Source organism: Bos grunniens, chromosome 25 (genome assembly GCF_055505025.1).
Source record: "Bos grunniens cultivar Pamir isolate PY7600 chromosome 25, Bosgru_T2T1.0, whole genome shotgun sequence".
NCBI lineage: Eukaryota > Metazoa > Chordata > Mammalia > Artiodactyla > Bovidae > Bos > Bos grunniens.
The window spans coordinates 8419238-8444482 of record NC_141189.1 but is presented as its reverse complement, the minus strand read 5'-3'; the positions used below and the strand labels follow the sequence as shown (position 1 = coordinate 8444482).

The 25245-nt window shown below is 43.2% G+C and overlaps 1 protein-coding gene across 1 annotated transcript; it reads right to left on the bottom strand.

Annotated features, from left to right (window-relative positions):
- Positions 1–328: 328 nt before the first annotated feature.
- On the bottom strand, positions 329–24928 carry YWHAG (tyrosine 3-monooxygenase/tryptophan 5-monooxygenase activation protein gamma). Its single transcript, XM_086374421.1, has 2 exons — positions 24627–24928; positions 329–3712 (listed from the first exon to the last, which is right to left on the bottom strand). Exons 1-2 carry the CDS (start codon positions 24711–24713, stop codon positions 3056–3058), a joined length of 744 nt encoding a protein of 247 aa, XP_086230547.1. The 5' UTR covers positions 24714–24928; the 3' UTR covers positions 329–3055.
- Between the last annotated feature and the right edge of the window lie 317 nt (positions 24929–25245).

Below are 25245 nucleotides of genomic sequence, written 5' to 3'. Positions count from 1 at the left end.
AGTTTTCATTGAGACCTACCTCCCCCACCCCCAGGGCTTGGAAGTTGAACAGTCATTCACCCGAGAATCACAAGGAGCCATGATTTAAACTAAGGGTTCATTTCCTAAGAGAAACGATGGAGCCCCAAAATGTGCGATCCTTTTTCGAGGTCAGTAAACCCAGGCCTGATTCCCAGACAGAGGCACTTTCCAAAATACAGTTTTGCCCCTCCCCCCATCCAACCACCTTCTTTGAGTGGTGAAGGGGGGAAAAAACACCAGGTCCAATCAAACCTTCGAAAGCAAAGGAAAATTTCAACTCGTTAAATAAAACTAAGCAGCACTGACATCAGATCTGTAAGTTTATTTGCTCAATGTACGACAGCTACATAATGACTCACATTCATGATATTCCATCACTGAGGAAAACTGCTAAGAATGGTCCGTGTGTGAAAGAATTCCTTAGAGAAACACGGAGTTGGAAAAAAAGAACCACTGATTAGACCTTAAAAATAGTTCACTGCATAACAGGACAAAAAGCACAAAGGCTCATTCAGAGAACATATTCAGTGTTCTCCTACACTGTAATAGTTATAATTTCACCATGACAAACACCAGACATTAAGATTAAGCTAACACTGGTGTTTCTTTTGCTCCCCCCCAAAAAAACAAAATGTATAACTGCATGTCACTATAGCAACATCCAAAACAGATCAATTTGTTACGATCACTATTTGGTAGAGCAAACTTTACCCCCAAAAGGAAAAAATTAAATTAAAAAAACTTTAAAAAATTTGAAGACTTAATTTTTTTTTGTCATAGGAATACATAACACCTACAGTATAAGTTAATAAACTCCAAGCTACTGTATAGAAATACAACACTAGCATGCACAATATTGTGTCAATAGAGTAATGGAGAAGTAATCATTTCACTGGGGAGACAGTATCATAGGCAAGTGCATTTCTTTAAAAATAAAGAAAAGAAAAGAAACCATTCAAGCTGCTTAAATATCAAGTCTCCTATTCCCTCTTCATTTTTTTTTTAGCCCTCAGATGTGGTTTTTATCTTGCATTATTCTAAAAAGCAGCCAGAGCCAAAGCTGAAATTTAAAAGAAAAATAGGTTTTGTAATTCCAGTAAATCATTTCCAAATGCTACAAGGGAAGGACACAGCACTGCTCACTGGACATGAAGATAAAATTAAGGAAAGTCCCACCTACCCCCCCGCCCGCCCCAATCTCTTCCCATCCATGGCATTGACCTTAGGCCCCTGCTAGGGCGCAGAAGCTATAAAGCTCTCTTCTCTTAGTTCTTCTGGTAGGCTCGGTTAATTGGGACTCGCTCCAGAGCACATGGAGGGGGCCTTCTAAGGAAAGTCATGCTGGGTAGACTGTGCCACGTGACGGCATCGTCACTCTTCTGTCTTCACTGTCACCTGGACCCTGGGCACTGTGCATTTCACAACTGGAAGCTCCATTCTGGTTTTAACAAAAGCAACTGTCAGGTTTTTCCTCAATTATGACTCATTCCTCTGCCTGCCTAAATAAAACAAAGAAACAAACAAATCTGGTGTTGTTACCTATCTCAGCAGTTCATGCTATTACTTGTAAAAAAGGCTGAACGCACATGCAACAGGTCGTGTTTTCAGAAAGACTTATCCAAAATGAGAACGAAGGACCTAAGGCTGATTGAAACAAATGTGTGGAAAGAGCGTGGTGGTTTCCATCGATTCTAAAACGTGCCAAGATGGCACAATCCAATCTCCAACTTCTATATTTTCATTAAAAGGAAAAAATTAGAAAAAATTGTGGTCAAATAAGAGTTGAGGATTTATTATCTGATAATGATGCTATTTTCCTACAACAATTCTTTGGGGAAGGAGTGTTTTCACGGAGGAAAAACGGATACACGAGGTTCCCAAAACTGGACAGAATGTTCATGGAGAGAGCTCTTCCTTCAGGATTTTTCTACCAGTAAGCTCCTAGCACCTGAATTTTCACACACTGCACCACGAACCTTCTCAAAATGACCGCCAGCTTCTACAACCCAACAGCTTTTCAACCCATCCGTGTGCATGCTGTGGGAATGAGGTACAATGAGGAAGACCCAAGAGAGGAGACAAACGGCAGTGCCACCCGAGGAAGCTGTGGCAACTGAAAAAAACCCAGCATTTCTCTGGAAATATCAGCATGATAAATGACATACAGACCTGAATTTTCTCTAGTTTTGTGGTGTTCAATGCTTCTATTAAAGTGATTAATCGTTTGTTGTGGTGGATTTAAGAAGAAAGAAGGACAAAAATCCCACAGCCACCTGCCAAGCACCTATTAACCAAAACCTAACAAGTAGTTCTGATTCTCCTCAGGCAAGCCTGTTGGCCTAGGAGACAGAGAACAGCAAAACCGACCTGGATAAGGCTGAACAAGGATGTTAAGAGCCAAAATAAAGAAAAACACACAATCAATGGCTTGATGTTAACATATGGCTGTAATGTAGAAATACTGTAAACTGCAATTTAGTGTTAATACTGTCAACTAATCTGAAAACTGGCATGGTCTAAACCACAAACAGACCTTACGTTCTATCAGCTTGGGATTTAATATTCCATGTCTGCTAAGAGTACACCCTGAAAAACAAAATGCACAGCTAAAACAGATGAGCTAGGAAGTACCCAAAACTTAAAAGACGAGAGCATATGTACATAAAAATCCTTACTGGAACCACAGAACTTACTGAATGAGGGCCATTCCATTTTAAGTTTTCTTTTCATCTTAAAACCCTATTTTCTAGCAATAAGTTAAATTAAAGACAGCTCCACTTGCATTAATCTACAGAACAGTCCATATGCCAGTGTGAGGCTGCTATTCCAAAACCAGCACAGCTAGCCTGACTTTCCACTAGTGGTATTTTGGCAAAAATGTCAAAAGAGGCGATCAAAGACAGGACAGGTCGTGGGTTTCTCCCTAGGAAGGTCATCCCTCCCTTTCCCTCCCCCACCCGACCCCCGACTCATGGGAAAAAAATAAAGACTGCAGTAGTAGCATCAGCGTGCGCTGCCAGTCCACCTGGGGGCCTTAATTGTTGCCTTCGCCGCCGTCGTCGTCTTGCTGGTCGCTCGTCCAGAGCGTGAGGTTGTCACGGAGCAGCTGCATGATCAGCGTGGAGTCCTTGTAGGAGTCCTCGTTGAGGGTGTCAAGCTCGGCGATGGCATCGTCGAAGGCGGTCTTGGCCAAGTGGCAGGCTTGCTCCGGGGCGTTCTGGATCTCGTAGTAGAAGACGGAGTAGTTAAGGGCCAGGCCTAATCTAATGGGGTGAGTGGGCTGCATGTGCTCCTTGCTGATCTCATGGGCTTCACTGTAGGCCTTCTCAGATGACTCCACGACGGTCGCCCTCTTCTCGCCGGTGGCGACTTCGGCCAGGTAGCGGTAATAGTCCCCTTTCATCTTCAGGTAAAACACTTTGCTCTCATACTGGGTCTCGCTGCAATTCTTGATCAGGTAGTTATCCAGCAGGCTCAGCACATCCTGACATACGGCCTCCAACTCCTTCTCTATTTTTTCACGGTAAGCACGGACCATCTCTATTTTCTTCTCGTTACCGTCGGCAGATGTCTTCTGCTCGATGCTACTGATAACCCTCCAGGAAGAACGGCGTGCCCCGACTACATTCTTGTAGGCCACAGAGAGAAGGTTTCTTTCTTCATTGGACAGTGGCTCATTCAGCTCCGTCACCTATTGAAGAGGAAAGAAGAAAGAGTTGTTATGGTACAGGTGATGGCAAGTTGGGCTAATCCTATCTTTCATGCTACTAAAACACAAAGATGGATCAGCTGATTAAAGTCATCAACACACAGACTTTAGGCTGTGTGAGTACATGGGAGGGAGATGGAGAGGGAATGAGCAGCAAGAAGGGGAGAAACCGCAGCTGGCTCAATGGTGCATGAACCCCCGCCTCCTCCCTAGAGGACACACGTGCTCAGCTGTTTCCGGAAAGAACTCTCAAAGTCTAACGCTTAGATTAAAGCCAAATTTTGATCTAAATTACAAACATCAACAGTTCTCTTGAGCAGCATTACATACACACCAATGCCAAGGATTTTAATTAGAGGTGCCTTTTATACCTCATCAGTTTGTTTGTTTGAAACAGAAACCAGAATGACAGCTTCCTCCTACTCTTGCCCTGTCTGGCAAACACGAGTCCCATTTCTTTTGGGTGAGGGTATCTTGCATACTTGGTGAGAAGAGAGTCACTGTCAACTTGACTTTGAGAAATACGCTTTCTCTGCTCTTAAGAAGATATAAATTCCAGGCACGGGGCTGATTCTATCACTGAGGTATTAGCAACTTGGGGAACACGTGTTTTAGTGTTTGGATACAATTAGCAACAAGATGAAGAGAGAGGCAAAGCACTTCTGAGCTGAGGTGGCCAACAGGAATTAATGTTTCTTTCAACCATGCATTTCTAAAGGGTCTCCATCATCCCAAACACCAAGAGCCTTGAGCAAACCAAAGCGACAGCACATCTATGTTGCATATTTTTATGACTACCAAACAACTGCATGTAATCAAGAAATTAGATCAAATGACTAAAATTACATTTTCTTGTTATATTACCTGATTTCTGTGATGTCAGAGCCATACACTTTAGGCTCTTGTTGCTCTTCCCTGTTTTTCCTCCCTCTTCTGAGGTCACACTTTTACTTGTCTAGTTGACTACCACATCCAAACCGGTACATACACAGTCACCGGCAGTATCAGAAAGCCCAGACCATGAGCTCTTTCCTCAGATTTTCAACAGAGATGTTTCCCTGCCTTCATCCTCTCAGGTACCTGCACTCTAGTGGTAACCTACTAATTGCAAGCAGCTTCTGCTCTTTGTTCTACTTCTGCTTTGTTCTGCCTTTGCCTAGAGCATTTACCAGTGTTCCTGCCTGGAAAATACTTACACAAGAACCAGGTTCTATCTTCTGTGAAATCCTGCCCACTCCACTCCTCCCACCCCCAGTTAAACTGGCTACTCTCTGTTCACCGTGCAGATTACAGCATCCTCGTAATGTTCTATTACTGCCAGATATGAAAGGTGGTGGGACACAGTCCAAAAAGATATGCTGTGCTGGGATTCCAGGAGACTTTACTTGTGTATGGATCACTTACATGGGGTATGCATATCCCTCTTTTATAAAGGAAGGAGTCGAGTGGGAGATGGTTACACTTAATGAAACTGGTTATGTGACTGAAATAGTTCCTCTCAGAATTAAGGCTTCCCTGGTGGCTCAGACAGTAAAGAATCTGCCTGCAATGCAGGAGACCCAGGTTCAATCCCAGGATCAGGAAGATCCCCTAGAGATAGAAAAGGCAGCCCGCTCCACTATTCTTGCCCGGGAAATCCCATAGACAGAGGAGCCTGGAGGGCTACCATCCATGGGGTCACAAAGAGTTGGACATGACTGGGCAACTAACACACTCTCTCAGAATTAAATCAGAATGTAAACCAGACTTAGAGGTTTATATGCTTTGCTTACTAATTCTCACAACATCTGGCCAATAATACATACTCAACTTCTTTCTAAACTTAGGGTCTTCTTATGTTACCTTTTTATTACGCCTTACTGATTCCCCACTCTAATGTGAAGCACAAATAGCTCTAGCAGAGGTGGCCGAGGGGAAACAGATGCACACTGGGGGACGAGGTTTCGGTACCTCAGCAGTGAAAGTGCGGTGTCCTAACTACTGGGCAGCCAGGGACAATGTCCTGCACTTTAGCTCTCCGTGTAGGAAGGCTCTGCATTTCTTGTGTCATCCAGCCTGTCTTCCCGAATCAAGTCTCGCTTCTCTGCTCCAGGTGGTTCTCCAGTCCTTAGCTCCCTATATCACTTCCTTTCCGTGAACTTTAGTATCACATAGCCTGGAATAACTCCCCAGACTAGCATTCCAACAGGCTGCAGCCTCTGTAGGCCTGAGCCCTGCACACCACAGGCCACCCGCCCATAGTCACTGAATGTGCAGATACTGAAGACTAGCCGCCTCTGGTGTAACCTGAGAACTGTCTCCCATGCAAGAAGCCCCAGTACCTAAGGCCACTGGGGTCGGCTTCAGGCCTTTCCCCTAAATCATGCCGTCCTTATTTCAAGAGGCAGGGACTATTTAAAGTCCCAGTGACCTCCGCAGCTCTCTATACTGTTACGTCTTCCGCTGCGGGGCTGCAGAGCCCAAAGCTGGCCATTTGCACTTATGTAACGCTTGTCCAGTTGCCTCAGACAAACTGGACATGAAGATTATGAAATGCCAACATCACCTTTAGATACAGTAACTCAACCACATTTGGAACATACCCAGATGTTCTCTGCTACTGCAAAACTAAGTTAGAGGGGAAAACCTTTAACACTTAAAAAAAAAAAAAGTCTGCTCAAAGGCACTAAGATGTCTCTAAAAACCTTAAATCAGGGTTTTTTTTTTTTTTTTTAAATCCTTAAGATCAAAATGACTTGTATGAGAGGTAATCTGTGGTTTCTAATTAAAATAGAGATCCCAACCATACTAGTTTCAAAAGTCAAGATAACTTTTAAGGTCAAATAAATTATTCACATAATCATAAACCTAAAAAGGTTTAACCTAGATAGAATGAGTATTCAGTGTGGGAGGGTGTGAGATGTGCATCATTTGGAAAGGAAGGTAGTGTTTTTCAAAACAGCCACTGAACTGTCTCTAAGAACAGACCATTTGCATATATGGTTCCCCAAGCATGCTGTCATGGCTACTGGAAAACGTGGCAAATTCTCCAGTTTTACACTGTTTAAAAATAAAATTAAGGTTTCTCTTTTCAACTCCTATGATACTAGCTCAAGTTCAAATTTCTTTAGTGAGTTAAAGACAGCTTTTAGCAGAAAGGTTAGAAAAATCTGTTATTCTCACCAACAGTTTAAGAAACAGAACGCCCCAAATCCTAGCTGCTAAGGCATTGAGACATTAATTAGTGTCAACTGTTCTCCCCTAACAGTTTATGAGGGGAGAAACCTTCTCTCCCTAAGATTAGCCACTCTTGAGATTCTTGGAATGTTACTTAGATGACTTTCTGACCCCTATGGTCTTGGAGCACCAAGTCATTCACAATTCTTCAACTTATCTATTGAGAACCTTAAACTGTAATGAATGCAACTTGGAATGTTTAAACTCCTTAAGTAATAACTTCAATTAAGCTTACTTTACTTAAAATACGAAAAAAAAAAAAAAAAGGATTCCTAAAGCAGCGAAACTATTCTGCATGATATTAATACTCCAATGGCCGCACACTTGTAAAAAAATGCCCAGACAGTGCTAACACCAAGACTAAGCCTCAATGGAAACCATGGGTGGTCTGAGCAGTAATGATGAGTCAGTGCAGGCCCACGAATGGTAACAAATGCATTCCTCTGGGATGCTGACAGTTGGGGAGGGCTGTGCATGGAGGGAGGGGGCAAGGGGCATATGGGATCTCTGTGCCTTCCTCTGTGACCCCAAAACTGCTTTAAAAAAGTCTATTAAAAAATATATATATATTAGCAGACACCAGGTATAACATTTGGCCCCCTCAAGCATTTTTGGTCCTCCTGCGTTTGGAGTGCTATCACCTCAAAGGGCCAAGAGGCTATGAAAAGGGTAAATGAACACGCTACACCAAAAATAAAAGAAAAACACGAGAAGACACAAGACGAGCATCGGTGTCCATGTTATCTATATTCTGAGCACAGGGAAAAATAACCCACTGCAAGGAAATGTGACACTGCTGTTTGCATATAGTTAACCATATATTCTAGAGACGATCTGGTGGTTTAGTCGCTAAGTCATGTCTGACTCTTGCGACCCCATGGAGTGTAGCCCGCCAGGCTCCTCTGTCTGCGGGATTTTCCAGGCAAAAATACTGGAGTGGATTGCCATGCCCTCCTCCAGGGGATCTTCCCGACCCAGGAATAGAACACCAGTCTCCTGCACTGCAGGCAGATTCTTTATGGACTGAGCTATGAGGGAAGCCCAGAGACGACCTACTAAATATCAAATTAAAATTTCTGAAAACAATCTGAAGTTCATGTCATGCATATCCGGACAAGACGCCTTCAACTTAAAGTACAGTGTGTGCAAAAAAAGAGTTAACACAACAGGCTTGAGATTGCTATCTTTAGAAAGGTCTGCTTGCGAAGCTGACCCTTGGCTAGCATTTGAGAACTAGGATTCTGGAAGGGTTCCCACTAGCCCCGATTAAGAATGGCCCATTGGCCCTAAAAAGTTTGTCCAAACAATGTGTTCCTTCCAGAAGTCTTGAATTTGGTATGTGCGAGGCACAAAGTGCTCCTCGAACACGCCTCAGAAAGACCTCTGGGAACTGAGTCTCTAATGAGCTTCCTTCCCAGCAGACATTTCACACACAGTCCACCTGAGTCTCCAGAGAGAGGAGACTCTTAGACCTGGCCTACTCTGATCTTCACCCCAAGGACCTTTCCTCTTTGCTGATTTAGCTTTGCATCCTTCCACTGTAATACATCATAGTCAAGAGTATGGCTCTGGACTTCCCTGGCAGTCCAGTGGTTAAGAATCTGCCCTGCAATGCAGGAGACTTGGGTTCAAACCCTAGTTGGGGAACTAAGATCCCACACGCTAAGGAGCAACTAAGCCCGTTCGCCACTAGAGAATCTGTGCACCACAATTAAAGATCCTGCGTGACCAAAGATCCTGCGTGCTTCAACTAAGACCAGACACAGCCAAATAAATAAATAATTAAAAAAAAAAAAAAGTATGGCTCTATATGCTGAGTCCTGGCAAACCACTGAACAGGGAGGGAGCCTTAGGGACGTCAATTACCTATTCATTCTGGGAAACTCGATAACATGTCACGTAAGGTCTGATGACAAGAAAAATACAGTTAAAGGCCACCGCTTACCAGCTAAGTCACCAAGCATTCACCAAACACCTAGCGTGCGTCACATCATACCTCACTGTACCAAAGACAGAACATTTGTGAGATGCCCTCAAGGTGCTAGTTCATGAGGAGGAAACACAAATGTATTCACGTTAGATCACCAGTCACAGAGACTCTCAAGGCAGCCAAGTCTGCCTGGGAATCTCATTCGTTAGGCTTTTAAAAGGCAGCAGCAATGATCTTGGATAAAAATTGTGCTGCAGGGAAACATTCCAGGAAGAGGAACGTCCCAGAAGAGTCAGGGAACTTCCACGGCATATTCAGGGTTGAGCTCAAGGCCTCAGCGATGAGGGGAGCTGCCGGAGAACCTGCGCTTTTCTGACAGCTGTCAGGTACCGTGTTCTTCTCGCAACTACCCCGACATGGTGGACCTTATACTCGACAGGTGTGCTGCAGAGCAATGAATAGACTTTCCCCTCAAAATCGGGACATGAACTCAAGTCCTCTGGTTTCAGATCCCAAGTCTCTGATGATGTAAACCCTGCAACGTATCACAGAAAGAAACAGTTTCTCCAACACAGGCAACACCTTGTTTCACTGCACTTCACAGTACTGGGGCTTGGAGACTGACGGTTTGGGGCAGCCGTGTTTTGCCAGACTGATGGCTAGCAACTTTTAACGATAAAGTACTTTTTTAATAACAAGAACCTACTGTACAGCACAGGGAACTATACTATCTTATAATAACCTGTAATGGAAAAGAATCTGAAAAACATACATACGTATGTACATATATATATATCTTATAATAACACCTGTAATGGAAAAGAATCTAAAATATATATATATAAAAAAAACTGAATCACTTTGCTATACTCTTGAAACTAACACAAAACTGTAAATTAACTATACTTCAGTAAAAAAGATGTACTTTAAGACATGCTACTGCTGGGAATTCCCCTGGCGGTTCAGTGGTTAGGACTCCATGCTTTTACCAATAAGGCCCAGGTTTGATCCAACTAAGATTCCACAAGCCGCACAGTGTGACCAAAGACCAAAAAAAAAACCAAAAACCTCACCCAGTTGCTAAAACGATTTTAAAACCAATGGGTAATAGAAAAGTGAGCAAAAGGAATTGAAAAAAAGGAAAAAATTATATATATAGTTATATATCTATAACTCAAAGTCATTCATTTTATAAATGTTAAGTTTTCTCCAATCAGACTGGCAAAACTTAAATATTTTGATGACTGACTGTGAAGGCCGACAGTGCGGATAAACAGGCACCACCACCATCCATTGTTGGACATCACAGATTAGTACGAACTTCAGGGAGGGCAATTTGGAACAACTATCAAAATTAAATACTAAAAAACCTGACTCTGCCATTCCATTTCTAGAAACGGATTCACTGTGTCATTTCTAACAGCTAAACTCTGGAACCACCTAAATGGTGGTCAACGGGAGTCTGGTTTATGAACATCCATACAAGGGAATTCTAGGCAGTCATTTTAAAAGTATTGGTATATTCTCACTGTATCTCTAGAAATGTTTCTAGATATTTCTGTATCGCTGAAAACAGAGTGGCTGAGAGGCAGTCAAGGTTGATGAGGTTGAATTTTTGACCTGCTACCAGTAGTACCTATTCAAACAAAACCTCTCCATAATTTACTCAGTTAATCACATCCACCAAACTTTTTCGAACCAAGTTTAAAAAAAAAAAACCTTAAAGCCAGCAGTTTTATATGAGCAAGTTTACTAATGTAATAAATTACTAACTCAAGCCCACATCTGCTGCTTTGCACTCACCACCTCACTTCTACCAAGAATACCTTTAAAAATAAACTTAGTTGCATAAAAATCTTTCATTATATCTTTACACAGATTAGGACTGATATATAGTAGTATATATACCACAGATTTTCAGCCCTGTTTCATTGAACTAATTACTAATTTAATTCTAATATTTTCCCAGTTTATTCACTACTAATCTTATGATTCCCAAATACCACTGATTCAAGGATATCTGCTGCAAAAACAAGGACAGTATTATTAATGCTATAATGTGCATCTTCGTTTCGTTCTGAGTTTAATACAATACTTCCAGGGTTTCATTCTTAAATCCCGACTCTTTGTTTAAAAGATATTTAAGAAATACTCATATATTCTGTATTTTTCTAAATAACTTTTGTAGTATCAGAAATGAGTTCTTTGACCAAAATTATAATTCCTCTTTGGTCCTTCATATAACTCTTTATGATTCAGTATTGTTATTTCCATTTTAAAGAGTAGAAAATTAAGGCTCAGAGCCAAAGAGTGGAACCCAAGTCTCATGGCTTAAAATCCCATATGCTTTCCACTATATGACCAGTTCTTAACCTAGGAGGAGCTTCTTGTAAATACTCTCCTTAGCAGCCCTAACCCTCAAAGACTCAGTACTGCATGGGATCCACACACGTCTTTCTCCAGGTGAAGAACTGCAGGTCAACGTTCCTCAGAATGTTGAGTTATCGACTCATTCATTCCACTCCTGGGGCTGCTAAGTCTCTTCAGTCGTGTCCAACTCTGTGTGACCCCATAAGACGGCAGCCCACCAGGCTCCCCCGTCCCTGGGATTCTCCAGGCAAGAACACTGGAGTGGGTTGCCATTTCCTTCTCCAATGCATGAAAGTGAAAAGTGAAAGTGAAGTTGCTCAGTCGTGTCTGACTCTTCTTGACCCCATGGACTGCAGCCCACCAGGCTCCTCCGTCCATCTTTTTTCAGGCAAAAGTACTGGAGTGGGGTGCCATCACCTTCTCCCCATTCCACTCCTAGGGATACACAAAAGAAATGTGCCAAGGTAGAAAAAACCCTGCTCCAAGTCACCAACACCCAGACCCAGGTCTCACAGTCTTCCTCATACTACACACTCCTCTGCTCTCATGTTTTTCCTACCACCCAAAAAGCACTTCCAGAACTCATGAAGAAAAATTTTCTGTAAGTCATCCTTTAAGCCCTAATTCAAATATTGCACTTATTTCCTGAAGCCTGAAAAATTCGCAGGCAGAACCAATTACTGTTTACTCTAAGTTTCACCATGCACTTGTTACACTGCTTATTTCTCATGCCTCAGGGTGTAACCCTGTACCTTTTTTCCTCCTCAAAAGATTAAAGTCCTTAAGAGCAGGCAGCACACTGCACTCGTCAATGAATCACCACACAACCTAGTCACTTCCCAATGTTTGCTAAGTGACATGAATCTCACAGGATATATCCAGCCCAGACTAACTGCATAAATGGCCCACAGAACTCCTTCCAACTGTGTGTATGCGTGTGCGCTTAGTTGCTCTGTCGTGGCCGACTCTTTGCGACCCCATGGACTGCAGCCTGCCAGGCTCCTCTGTCCATGGGGATTCTCCAGGCAAGAATACTGGAGTGGGTTGCCATGCCCTCCTCCAGGGGATCTTCCCACCCTAGGGATTGAACCCAGGGCTGCCGCACTGCAGATGGATTCTTTATCGTCTGAGCCACCAGGGAAGCCCAACTCCGTGTATAGCCTCTTCCTTTTAAGTATGACTCTGAGGCTCCTTCCATCAAGAACAAGCATGTACTTCACCTCTGTCATCTGAATTTGATCGTGCGACTTGGTCAACGGAGCATTAGCAAGTATGAGGCAAGCAAAGGCCCAAAAAGTGCTTGTGAATCGGGGCTTGCTGCCGAGAACCAGGCCAAGGAAGACTGGTTCACCTGGAGACGAGAGACCATGTGAAGAGGCCTTAGCCTCTCCATAGTTCATCTGGCCCCCAAGGAGCCCCCAGCAGCCCCCAACTACCTGGCCAGTCCACAGAACTGAGACAAATAAGAAACATTTGTTTCAGGTAGTTTGATACAAACAAAAACTTAACTACTATTAAGCTGGCTATTGTTAGGTGCCACCAGCACCAAATACAAGAACAGTTGAATTTTAGGGTCAAGGTACAGGACTTGAAGCAAAAACAAGGCCACTTCATTAGCCCAGATTCCACCCATTGCTCCAGCCTGATCTCACTTTTCAACAACTGGGACATAAGCCAAAGCTCCGCAGCACGCCATTTAACCCCACACGTCAGGAAACAGATATGCTATGCTCCAGCACACCCTTGGCTAGCAGTCAAATAACCCTATTCTAAAAATTAGCTCAATCAAAATTAGCTTAACAGGTTTTTATATATACAAGCCCATACTGAGTCCCTCACAATCATCTCCTCTTTCTTGCCTTTTCTTTGCTTCTCAGATTTCTCCTGGAATCGATGTCATGTTCCCTTTCTTTGGGATTGTTGACTTGTGTCCAGACCTCTGGCCGGCCATGCCCTCAAATTAATTATAAACAACAGTTCGCTTTGATCTCATCAATTCTGACAACTTATCCTCAAACCACACCTTTGACCTCATTCACAACCATTCATTTTAAAATTGCTTTATACTGGATTATTGTTAACTCCCCATGTGTTACTTGCAGCTATACAGCAAAGTGATCCAGTTGTACGTATACATATATCCATCCTTTTCACGTTCTTTTCCCAGAGCTTATTACAGAATACTGAGTTCCCTGTGCTACAGACTAGGTCCTTGTTGGTTATCTATTTTATATACAGCAGTGTGTATATGTCAATCCCAGACTCCTAAGTTACCCAACCCGCTACAACCACCACCGTTGAAATCCAACTCCTGGGAGTCTGCTGGCTGTCCAGTGATTAGGACTCAGAGCTTTCACTGCCCTGGCCTGGGTTTCAGTCCCTGGTCAGGGAACTGAGATCCTACAAGCCATGTGGCACAGCCAAAAATAAATAAGTAAGAAAATCAAACTCTTATCCTCCAATATTACCAGGCCTCACTCCCACCAACTAGATTTGCTCTTAAACAATCTCCTTTTTCTTTCAGCCCCTTCCCTTTAGGCTTTATTTCTTCCTTGTAAGGCAGATCCATCAAATTATTTCTGCATGAATATCAACTTTCCTAAGCCTCATCCTGCTGCTGCACAATCCCTAAATCCTCAATCAATACAACCACCCAGCCTGCTTTCTACTCTTACACCCAAAACAGAGGGGAGAGAAGAGGATGAAGAGAGACCAACAAAAAAAAGCCAGACTGTAGTCACTAGGAATTAAGGCTTTTCTTTAAACCTCAGGCTGGGCCCCTCTTTCCTGTACTTGCCCATTAACATGTAGTCCAAGTTCAGGTTTACAATAAGTAAATGATCCCTTTAAATTACATCTCCTACTTTCTGCAACATCAAGTTTCTGAAAACAAGTCTAACTTGTTACCATTTCTCCACCTTTCATTCACTCCTCAGCCCATTATTACTGTTACAACTGTCTTCCTACTTCACATATCCTGTGTTCTCCTGTCTTCATCTTAAATCTTGTTCCAGGCACCACAGAAGTGTGATTCCCTAGGGTTCACATTTTGACTCTGACTCTCCATTCTGCCTGGATGACCTTATTGTGCCTGGTTTTAACTAGCATGGATTCATAGGAGATACCCACTAGAATCTCAGTTCTATGAGGGCAGGGGATATTACATTCTCCAGGTCTGAGAGTAGTCTGGTCATTAGTGGTTCCTAAGTAATTTGTTTCCTTTATGAAGGAGTAATAAGTAACTCTGAGAGCTTAACCTGTGCCATGCACTCTTCTAAGGGCTTTTCCTGAGTTAATGTGTAGCCATGATGTCTCTACTGATTGCCACTTAAATGTTTCCTCAAATTCAGCATGACAGCAACTGACTTCATCTCTATCATTTCTCCTTCCTCGTCTTCCTATCTCCAGCCATCAAATTCTCTCTCATATCCGCCCTCACCGTCCCTGCCCTGGTCCTCATCCTTTTAGACTGCTGCTGCTAAGTCGCTTCAGTCGTGTCCGACTTTGTGCTACCCCATAGACGGCAGCCCGCCAGGCTCCCCCGTCCCTGGGATTCTCCAGGCAAAAATACTGGAGTGGGTTGCCATTTCCTTCTCCAATGCATGAAAGTGAAAGGTGAAAGCAAAGTCGCTCAGTTGTCTGTGGTCGCTCAGTGGTCTGCAGGCCGCCGGACTCCTCCATCCATGGGATTTTCTAGGCAAGAGTACTGGAGTGGGGTGCCATTGCCTTCTCTGCCTTTTAGACTAGACTCTGCAATTATTTATCAGTCTTGTCCCACTCTCCTCCTATTGAATTTCCACACTGCTGCCATGGCTCTCAACAAACCAAAAATGGGATGAGGATCCCTTTCTGCTGAAAATCCTTCAATGACTGTCCATAGCCTAAGAAAAATTCAAACTCTGTAAGGCCCTTCCTGAACTGGCCCCTCTCTGGACTCATTTCCTAACATTCTCTCAGGGCAACCAAGAGTAAGGGTGTGAATCATGCAGCAGATTCAGCTGTCTGTACATTCTGAACCTGAACAATGCCAGGCCCTCTGCCTGGACACTCCTGCCTCCAGCCTTCTCCCCTCCACACCCCCACCACACCCCCACCTCTGCTATCGTTTCCAGGAAATCTCCCGACACCCAGGGTGACTTCAGTTGTCCTCGGACTCCACAGCACTGGGCTATCCTTCTCTTCCTGGGTGTTGAATATTCCCACCCACTGATGTTCAATAACCCCCCCTCACAGCTCTGTTTCCCCTGGGTGATTTCTGGATCAGTCCACTCTGGCAGTTCACTTCTCCCACTGCCTAGAGCACCTACAAAACATTCAAGTTAACATTCTTTTCTTCCTTTGATCTTCACTGAAACCCCCTAGAAATATGTTTCCAAAAAAAATAAACCAACATGTTTCCACACTCCTGCTTGTGAATTCCACACAAGATAGTATTACTTTTGATGAACAAAAAAGTCACAGCTTCCTCCCATTTCTTTCAAGTGAGAAATACTCTTGCATTCAGCCTAAGCGGCATCCTTTACTTCTGGGCAATATCTGTAAGATTCCAATGGCAAAACCATGGTACTTATCTCCTTATGCCAAAAATTACAAGTTCTCCTTCGGTAAATGATACTTAAAACATACCAAGATCATGGGACCAAATATTTTCTAAAAGAAACCAGGTTACATTCATATGCAGTCTTAGGGCTCAAATTTATTTATGATAAATACACTCACATTTATCTTAGTGATGTCCTAAAGAAGTTTGTTCTGTATTTAAAATCTAGACTAAACAACAACCCTCTCAGGGACAACTAAATGGAAAAGTATTAAATATACAACAGTTTGAAAGAATTTCAAAGCTTCTGCAAACAATGGAACACTGACTAAAAATTAATGAAAACAGGTCATTGAGACAACAGCTAAAAGATCATCAGTCTCCATATACACACCTTACCTATGACTCTTTTTTGAAAACTAAAAAGCCTTTTAAAGAGGCTGAGATTCAGAGGGAAAAAAAAAACAACTTTAAACTCAAGCCTTAAGCATATTAAACATTTATGCCTATAAAATGGGACCATCACTTTTATAAAACTGTTGTGAAATTAAATGTGGAAAAATACAGCCAAAGTGATAGTCAATATTCAATTATATTGCAATATTTTTATTTAAGAGTGGGGGTAACTTAAAATATTTTTGTCTTCTCAAAAAGATCATTGTCAGTGCAGAAATCTACAGAACAGATGTGAAAAGTCACACCAAAAAGCACACTAGGTTTTCCACTGTGGACCAGATGCTTAGTTTAATGCACCAACACTTCAGGGTAATGCTATGCCGTAACAAATTATAGTACTCATGTGATTTTCACAACATATATAAACACCTGCTAAAAAACTGGTCTTAATCAGTCTTTATTAAAAAGTTTATTATGTGTATATACAGCCAGCCAGATTAGGAAGAGAAAAACATGACCAAAATGCAAGAGTACCATAAATCCAAAGAAAGAACAAGTGATAATATCTGTTTTGGGGGGAATCTATACGCTACACATAATTCTAAATAAGTAACACCAATAGAAATGTATTTTTTTTTTTTAGAAATGTATTTTATGCAAGTTTTAAACTTCAATTTGTTACTACAGCTGCTTGAGGTTTTTACCGTCTTGTTTTTTCTTCCTCAATAAATGAGTCTAGTTCCAAAAATCTAGCCTTTTTCTGCACGACTTTCAAATGGTAAAAAATAAAAAGGCAGTACACTCACCCATTATTACTGATGTCACTAAATTGGTCAACTCCATACTTCTGAGCATGGATTCGAATTCAGGATGTCTGGGCCCAGACGGCTAGTGTGTATACTTTTTGCTGCTGCTGCTAAGTTGCTTCAGTCGTGTCCGACTCTGTGCGACCCCACAGACGGCAGCCCGCCAGGCTCTCCTGCCCCTGGGATTCTCCAGGCAAGACACTGGAGTGGGCTGCCATTTCCTTCTCCAATGCATGAAAGTGAAAAGTGAAAGTGAAGTCGCTCAGTCGTGTCCGACCCTCAGCAACCCCATGGACCGCAGCTTTCCAGGCTCCTCCGTCCATGGGATTTTCCAGGCAAGAGTACTGGAGTGGGGTGCCATTGCCTCCTCCAGTGTATACTATCTACCTACCTACTTTTACCTATTCACACATACAACCAGTAGTAGCTGACTTTAAGGCAAAAGTGATTTTTAAAAAGATGCTTGGCAAGCAACGAGATGGAACAAAAGTAAAACTTGTTTCCCCACATCATTCTCAACAAATCAACTGGGTTTTAGCACTCCTATCGAATTGGTGGGACTTCCCTGGTGGCTCAGTAAACAACCCGCCTGCTAATAATTAATGCAGGAGACGCAGGGTTTGATCCCTGGGTCGGGAACATCCTCCGGAGGAGGGCATGGCAACCCACTCCAGTATTCTTGCCTGGGAAATCCCATGGACAGAGGAGCCTGGCAGGCTATGGTGCAGGGGGTCGCCAAAGAGTTGGACACAACTTAGGGGCTAAACAATAATCAAACTGGTGATAATAGTCAGAACTGAGAAAAACTATCAGCCTCTCTTGTCCCCTTCCCAAAAAAGGCAATAGAAAAGAAGTCCTGTAATGAGAGAACCCTTCTGTAAACCTACAGCCACAGCATCCTCTTTCCCACTCAAGACCCATCCGGCCTTTTTCTCCTCATGAGCAAAGGCTGATGGGAAGCAGTGAGTGCTTTGGATGTCAACCGAAGAGAAACACTCCTCTGAAAATCTAGGAAAAACTTCATCTGCCATCTGGATTAAATGCTTTAAGCAAGAAACTACACTCTGAGGTTGCCAAATTTGAATGTAAAGCGATCTTGCCGGTATCTGGAACATTTGTGGGAAATAAGGGGTAATTTTAGGTCAATAAAAAGCCATCATGCAAGATGGTAAATACCAAGGGAACCAGAGAGTAGTAAAGTATACAGATGGATGACTGGCCAATGTGCTGACAAATGGTGAAATTGGTTATATGGGGTTATATCATGCTATTTATCTTTATTTTGCATATAAAGTTCCCATACTAGTTTTTATTTTTTCAACTTCCTTTTTAAAGGCACTCATTCCATCCATCCTCACTAAAGCAGCAAAAGGGAGGCTTGCAGCACATAAGCTAGCAGTCAAGCTTTCCTGTTTCAACCATATTTTTCTTTTTGGAGCCAAAAGGGCAATAGAATATCCTTGACCTTTGAACCATGGGTATGTAAACTCTAGCTCAACAATTACATCTTCCAGAACTTTTGAGATAAACACCACTACTGGTGACAGTTTCAAGTTCCTTAAAAATTCTCAGCTGTTCTTGCAACAATTCCACTTTTGGGTCTCTGTCCTAATATGCAATATGTGTTGAAAGCTTTAGCCACAAAGATACTCATGGCAATATCTATAAATTTGTAAACAGCTTAAATGCTAAACAAAAAATACTTAAAATTGACACATCCACAGGTCTCTTCAGCTACTGAAAATACTGATTAACAGAAGAAAATATCTTGAAACATCAAGGGAAAAATTCAAGGTACAAAATCCTGTAGAATGACATGATGGGAATATCCTTGGAATATGGATTATGGATACTTGTCATCCCTCCAAAAAATTTTCTAGTGTTCTGAAGGCCAGACATTTTGTCATCAGTTGTCAGTTTCAATGGTGACAGCCTTCCAACAACCAGACTCCCTTAGAAGATCAGAGCATGCCCAAATTCAAGCTGGACATACTCATCCAGCTGTCCTTGTCTCAGAATGCTATTCTGCTGTTCTTATCCTATCCTGGTTAATGTTCCTCATCCTCATGGATTGGGTCATTTTCAACCTACTTAAAAAAATAAAATAAAAAATCCAGGATCTGAACTCAACATCTGTTTTTATTACACAGATGTAGTGAGAGAGTCCAGAGATGAGTCATACGTGGATCGCGGAGTATGATTTGAAAAGAACATCTATCCGTGGGTCCAGCCATGCCAGACAGGCCCTCAGGTAAGAATGAATGTCCTGGCGGGAGTGTGGGATTGGTTTGCAAGTTTCCATGCCAGGCATCTGCTGCAAAGACACACTCATTCGCTACTTCACGTTAGACCCGCACAAAAGGAACACTGTGCTAAACTGAATGGCACTGGATTGCACCCATCAGTCGAAAAATTTTAAGCTGATTTTGACATCCTTTAAGTACCTCGCTCATAGGCAACTTTTTTCCTAGATCTTGGTTAACTGAATATGGCAGCTTAAGTGTCGTATTAATAACTCCTTTCAGAAAGCTCAAGGGGTTTGAAATGATCTCTCTTCAAAACAAACCTGTGTTTTTCAAAGCGTTCCTCCTGTTACCTCTTAGGCTTCTCTCACTTCTCACACGGCCACAGCTGCTCTTCACACTCGGCCGTGGGGAGGGGGGAAGGGGATTCCTCCCGCGCTACCGTCATTCCACGTTCAGCTGCCCACCGCCGTCACTGTCACACGCCCAGCTCTGGCACCCTGCTTCTAGTAACAGAACTTTCAAGAGGGAAAAGCTGACACTACACCTGGATCCTGCTCACCAAGTCTGGCTTTACACCTCTCCAAAAATAAGACACTGCTACCAAGATTAAGACCAGTGAGTTTGCTTGGAATTTTTTTCATGTCTTATATGTAAGAACACTCTCATTTCTACCTACCTATTCACAACCCAACTAAAGCTATGCACCCCATTAACTGTTCAAATTAGGTAAAGGAAAAATCTACTTCTTGGGACACTCTTCTAAGTAATATGCTGACAAAAATTTGGTTTAGACTTATTCAGTTCTTTCAAAAGAGCGAGAGAAAAAGACTAGTCTTAAAAGATTTATAGATTTTTATTGTTTCTGCAAAATCATGGAACCAATCCAATGTAACCATTTATTTAAAATTAAAGCTCTCCTTTGGGAATTTTTGTTGATCGCTCTTCCTGTAACTATTTTTTCCCTCCTAAATTAGTAAAATCAAAATTTCAAGGATCCCTGCAAGTGCCAATCTAAAGTAAGATAACAGGGTTTGGTACTAAACCAAAACTAATACCTAAAAGGGAATCTGGGGAGGACAACAGAAAAATGGTTATGAGAGCAAAGGCCGTAAGGCAGCTCGCATTGGTAGACTTTATAACCTAGAAAGACAATGGGTGCCCCATAATCACAGTTGTTGAGTCTAACAAAAAGAGCTTAGAAAATAAGACAAAAGACAATGGCTTATATATGACTTTTTTCTCTATTAAATGTATATAGGGCCTTTGCCTACTTTTCTTCCTCATCTCATGGAATCTGGGAGGAATACAGAAATAATCAGATGCCCTGCCAGATAAAAGGGTTAGGGCTGATCATACCAGAGGCAAAACATTGCTCCTGACTGCCTCAGAAGCACCAAAACAATGTATTCAGCGTCTTATTTATGGGAAGCCCATGCGTGAACAGACTCTCAGAACTGCAGACTCTCAGCGCTGCAGAACCACCGCCACACAGCAGGGCGAGCGTGTCTAACACAGTCAGTCTGTCTTGGGGTGGAGAATGAGTGATCATAAGAACACCAGCATAACTCCTATAATCTCCAAATAGTTAACAATAGTTTGCTCAGAGTTCAGGTAAACTGTTCTTATTTGGGTGGGCATCACACAGTTTTTAAGCCCTGGAACTTTTAAAATGGAAATACGAACCAAGCCAAAAGAAGTCCCCCCTCCTTTTTTTTTTTTTTCCAGTTTAGGCTGAAAAGGTTCAGATGTTAGAAAACAAAGACAAAGGGATACTGATTACCACTGGCTGTGAGCACTTCATTACTGACACATTCCTGAATCAGTAATCATGTGCTGAAATCCAGCCAGCTATGGCCAGCCACGGTCACTTTTTAAAAATATCATTTTTCCCTTTTCTAGAGTGCTACTGAATAGTACACTTGAAAATGGTTAGTTCATGCCCTGTGACTGTTACCTCAACAAAAAAGACTCAAATCATTTCCTCTACTCTTTTTAATAATTTAACTAGAGTTTGGTTTAATAAATAAATAAGGCTTCCTCCAAGTACCAAGGGATGAAATCCTCCCAGGGTCTGTAGTTAATCTAATGAGCTGTAATGAAGATATACATTCAGCAACATCTTTTATCTCGATTAAAAAAAAAACCCATATGAAATTGTTTAAATAATTAGAAAAGGCACTTAGTAGTCATTTCAGTTATTGGGAAGGTGAACATAAAAAGCCAACTGTTATCTGTATTCTTCCACTCCAGAGAGAACAATTGAAGCCACATGATTTCGATTATAATAATGGCTGGCAGAACTCCACAAAGAGTCTACAGAGGTGTCATTACTCCATTAGTGATAATGGCTATTGATCTAGCCTCCTGGAAGAGCTAGTAGAAAAAACAGAATATTTAACATAGTTTAAAAAAAAATTTTTTTTAAGTATATAGATTCTGCTAGGAAGGCATTCTTACGTAACTAGGATAGCCTTTTGCCACTAATGCCCCCCTGCCGCCAACACACCATCAAATGTTTATCCCAGTAACTTCAACATTAGTTGCCTAGAACCTTTTCTCCCCACCCCCTCCCAAGGCAAATACCAGTAGCTCAAGAGGCTGTTAAAATCCAAAGGACAAGTCAGTATTGTCTAACAAGTAGGAAATATATAGGTGTTCGCTTCTTTTTAGATACAAGCCTACACATTTGTCTTAAAAGACTAAACTTCCTTCTTCCCTCTTTTTCAAAATACTCACGTATTTATTTCTATCTTGGTCGCACACCTATAACTATCACAGGTCCTGTTTATTACCTAGGGTACCTTCACTAGATAGGAATAAATTTCACCACTCTAGCATCTGGAGGAGTTAAACCTTAGAACTCACTTAAGTGGTAGGACTGAGTATTTTCTATCTTCCTGTATTTTCCAAATTCTGTGGTGACTTATATAAACAAAGAAACAAGTCTTATAGTTACCTTTTTAAAGCATCTACATTTTTTATTTAATCCTCACAACTTTTCAAGTAGGTGTTGACCCATTTTACAGATGAGAAAAGGAAGGTCAGACGTAAGACCAATTCCTCAAAATCACAGTGAACAGATTTGCTTTGAAAAACGTCTGCTTTATTTTATAAAACTGTTTTCTTTCCTCCATACTCCATTAAGGAGCATAAGCATGGCGAGAGAAGTTTTCCAAATCTCAAGCTGAAATGTCTGTAGCAGATTCTCATTCCCTAACGTTTATTGAAAATGCCCTAGTAGGAAGTCATAATCTTTTTTAAGGTTTCTATTAAAACCTGCCAAGTTAATAAGTTGCAATAAACCCACATATACCCCTACACTATGAGTATAAAACATATTCTTGTTTTAAAAATTTCCATCTCTATCCCTTCAATGCCCAAGATTATTATTGAGATGAATGTTTAAAAACATGACTGTACCTTATAAACTTTCCAGAAAATTGGAAATAGGAAAGGTGAACAGGCATATCTACAGATCCCTGGTGTGTCTGTGTCAGGATAAAGGACATTCTTCTTTGGGGGACCAATTCTCATCTGGCGGAAGAGGAAGTGCTCAATTCCACCTGGCTTATCTGCTAACTTCTGCATTACCCTGGACAAATGCCATTTGCATACTCCCTACCAGCCCTGAGGTGCATTGCAGCCTCTGTGTCATTGTGTGTGACATCACTGGGTTGCTATGGATATAGGTGCGAGGTCACTCGCTTTCCTGTGAAACTAGAAATACGGAAAAATTAGAAGAGTCTAAATAACGTGAACTAAAGATATTGATATCCACTGAAGTGCAAATTATCATTTGCGCCTTATAAAGACAGCAACTGTGACAATATATTAATACAGCAGTACTCCCAATTTCAGAACCAATCCTCTTCCTTAATGAGATAAAAATCTTCTGTGTTAATGTAGCTGGTTTAAATGTAAAGGCATCAGCTTTGTCATCTCCTGTGAACCAGTAAAGTTATTCGAGAATTAATCTGTAATGCCTATACTGTTTCATTAAAGGTTTCACGTGCAAGGTACACTCCTGTATCCGCTGCACACTGGAGATGCATTTTAAAACCTTTGTTACATAAGGCAGGAAGTTAGATATTAAAATAGTGAGAGACTGAAATCACTAGATGTATGTTTCATGTAGTAATGCTCAATACGTCCCCCTCCTCTAATATCAAACTGGTTGACCGCCCATCAGATAAATGTAGCATTACTGACAAAATGGTGCAATACAGGCAGGAATCTGCAAAATGCGACAACTGGAGATCAGTATTCTCTTTTCATCAGCATTGAGGATGCGCTAGATTTTTTTTTTTTTAAGCTTCAGATGTGTCTAACAAAACAAATTAAAAAAAAAAAGACTTTTTCCCCTTTAAAATAACTCCTCCCCAGCCTCCACCCAGTCTAGGCTCTCTGCAATATGACAAATGCAGAATCTTCTGGAATGACTTGATACTGCCTCCCACCACCGCTTTGTTTGCAATATCAGATCAGAAAGAATATTTTTTTCAACTTAAAGGAATTTCAACAGATGTGTGCCTGTATTTAAAAAAGAAACAGCATATGTCACAAATTGAACCAGTCGGCTAAATTCATAACCTTTATTTTAGAGACAATACCTACCCTTTCAATACGAGCACACTAAGAAAAAAATGGAGATGACATATCGAGAACAATCAATGAAAACGCTAGCGAGACAAACGTGCCCCCCCTTCCTAAAGGCAAGAAGAGGGCTTGCTTTGGGGAATGGAGAGAGGGGAGCCTTTTGTTAAGAAAAACGTGAGCAAGGAGGTTTCGATTTTGCACCATTGAGTCCAGATTTTCAGGAGAGCCTACATTTTTTCTCGAAGAAGCTTTAAAGGATCTGTCTGCAGAAGGCAGTGGGAACATTTGGGGAGTGGGGTGGGTGGCGGGGGGGAGTATTAGAAAACCCGGAGACCTGCTGAGTGAATGGGAAAGGCGCCGCCCAGACATCAGGGAGAAAAGAGGAACCGCATCCATGCGGTCCCCCGCCCCCACACGCCCAGGCTCTGGGAGGAGGGGAAAGTGGGGCACAAAGGATGCGCACGGCCCCCCGCTCAGGTCCCCAAGCCGACCCGAAGGCGCGGCGGCCGGAGACCCCGCTCCCGAGCCCAGCCCCGAAAAGACCCCGCCCCAACCCGGGCGCGCGGGGAGGGCCGAGGCGGCCGGGCCGCCGGCCCTGGGGGACGCTCGGGGAGAGGCCGCGTCACACACCTGGTCCTCAGTGTTCTCGGGACCCTCCCCGGTCCCCTCAGGGGCATCCAGAACTGCAGTCGCCGACGGGCGACTAGTCCCCGGGCAGAGCCCGTGAAGGCCCGCGTCCGCGAAAGGGCTGGGGCGAGGCGGAGGGGGAGAGGAGGGGAGGGGAGGGGAAACTCACGTTCTTCATGGCCGCGGCCATGTCGTCGTAGCGCTCCGCCTGCTCCGCCAGCCGGGCTTTCTGCACCAGTTGCTCGCGGTCCACCATCTTCACGGGCTGAGTCGGGCCGGACGAGGATGATCCGGGGCGGCCTGGAAGGCTCGGAGGGCGGCTGCGGCGCGGCTGGAGCCCGTGTGCCGGAGGGACCGACCCACACGAGACGCGAGCGGCTCGAGGCGACGGGCGCGGAGGCTGCGACTCGAGCTGCGACCGCGGGACCGGGCGCGAGGCGGCTGCGGCGGCTGTGCGTGCCGCGGGCGGACAACCCCCTACGGCCCCGCCCACGCCGCGTGACGCAGCCGGCCCCGCCCACCAGCCCGCGCGCGGCCTCCGCCCCGGCCCCGCGCCGGCCCCTTCCGCTTCTCGGGTTTCCACTCCCCGGCTCAGCTTGCTACCGCCTCCTGGGTATCCCCTTCTTCGCTGGTGCCCCTCGACAAGCCCCGTGCTTCACTTCACCCGGCTCGCTGCGCCCTAGCTTCTCCAGACGATCCCCCACCCACCCTGGACCTGCAGACCCCAGCCCTGCCAGGCCACCCGACGCGTGGGCCCCTGGGAGTTGTAGTTCACCCTGGGATGGGGT

Bases quoted from the DNA above. Each gene is read 5' to 3' on its own strand.
- YWHAG (XM_086374421.1), bottom strand. From the start codon at position 24,713: ATGGTGGACCGCGAGCAACTGGTGCAGAAAGCCCGGCTGGCGGAGCAG. The intron at 3,713-24,626 runs GTGAGTTTCCCC...CCTCTTCAATAG, and splicing joins TGGCCGCGGCCATGAAGAAC to GTGACGGAGCTGAATGAGCC.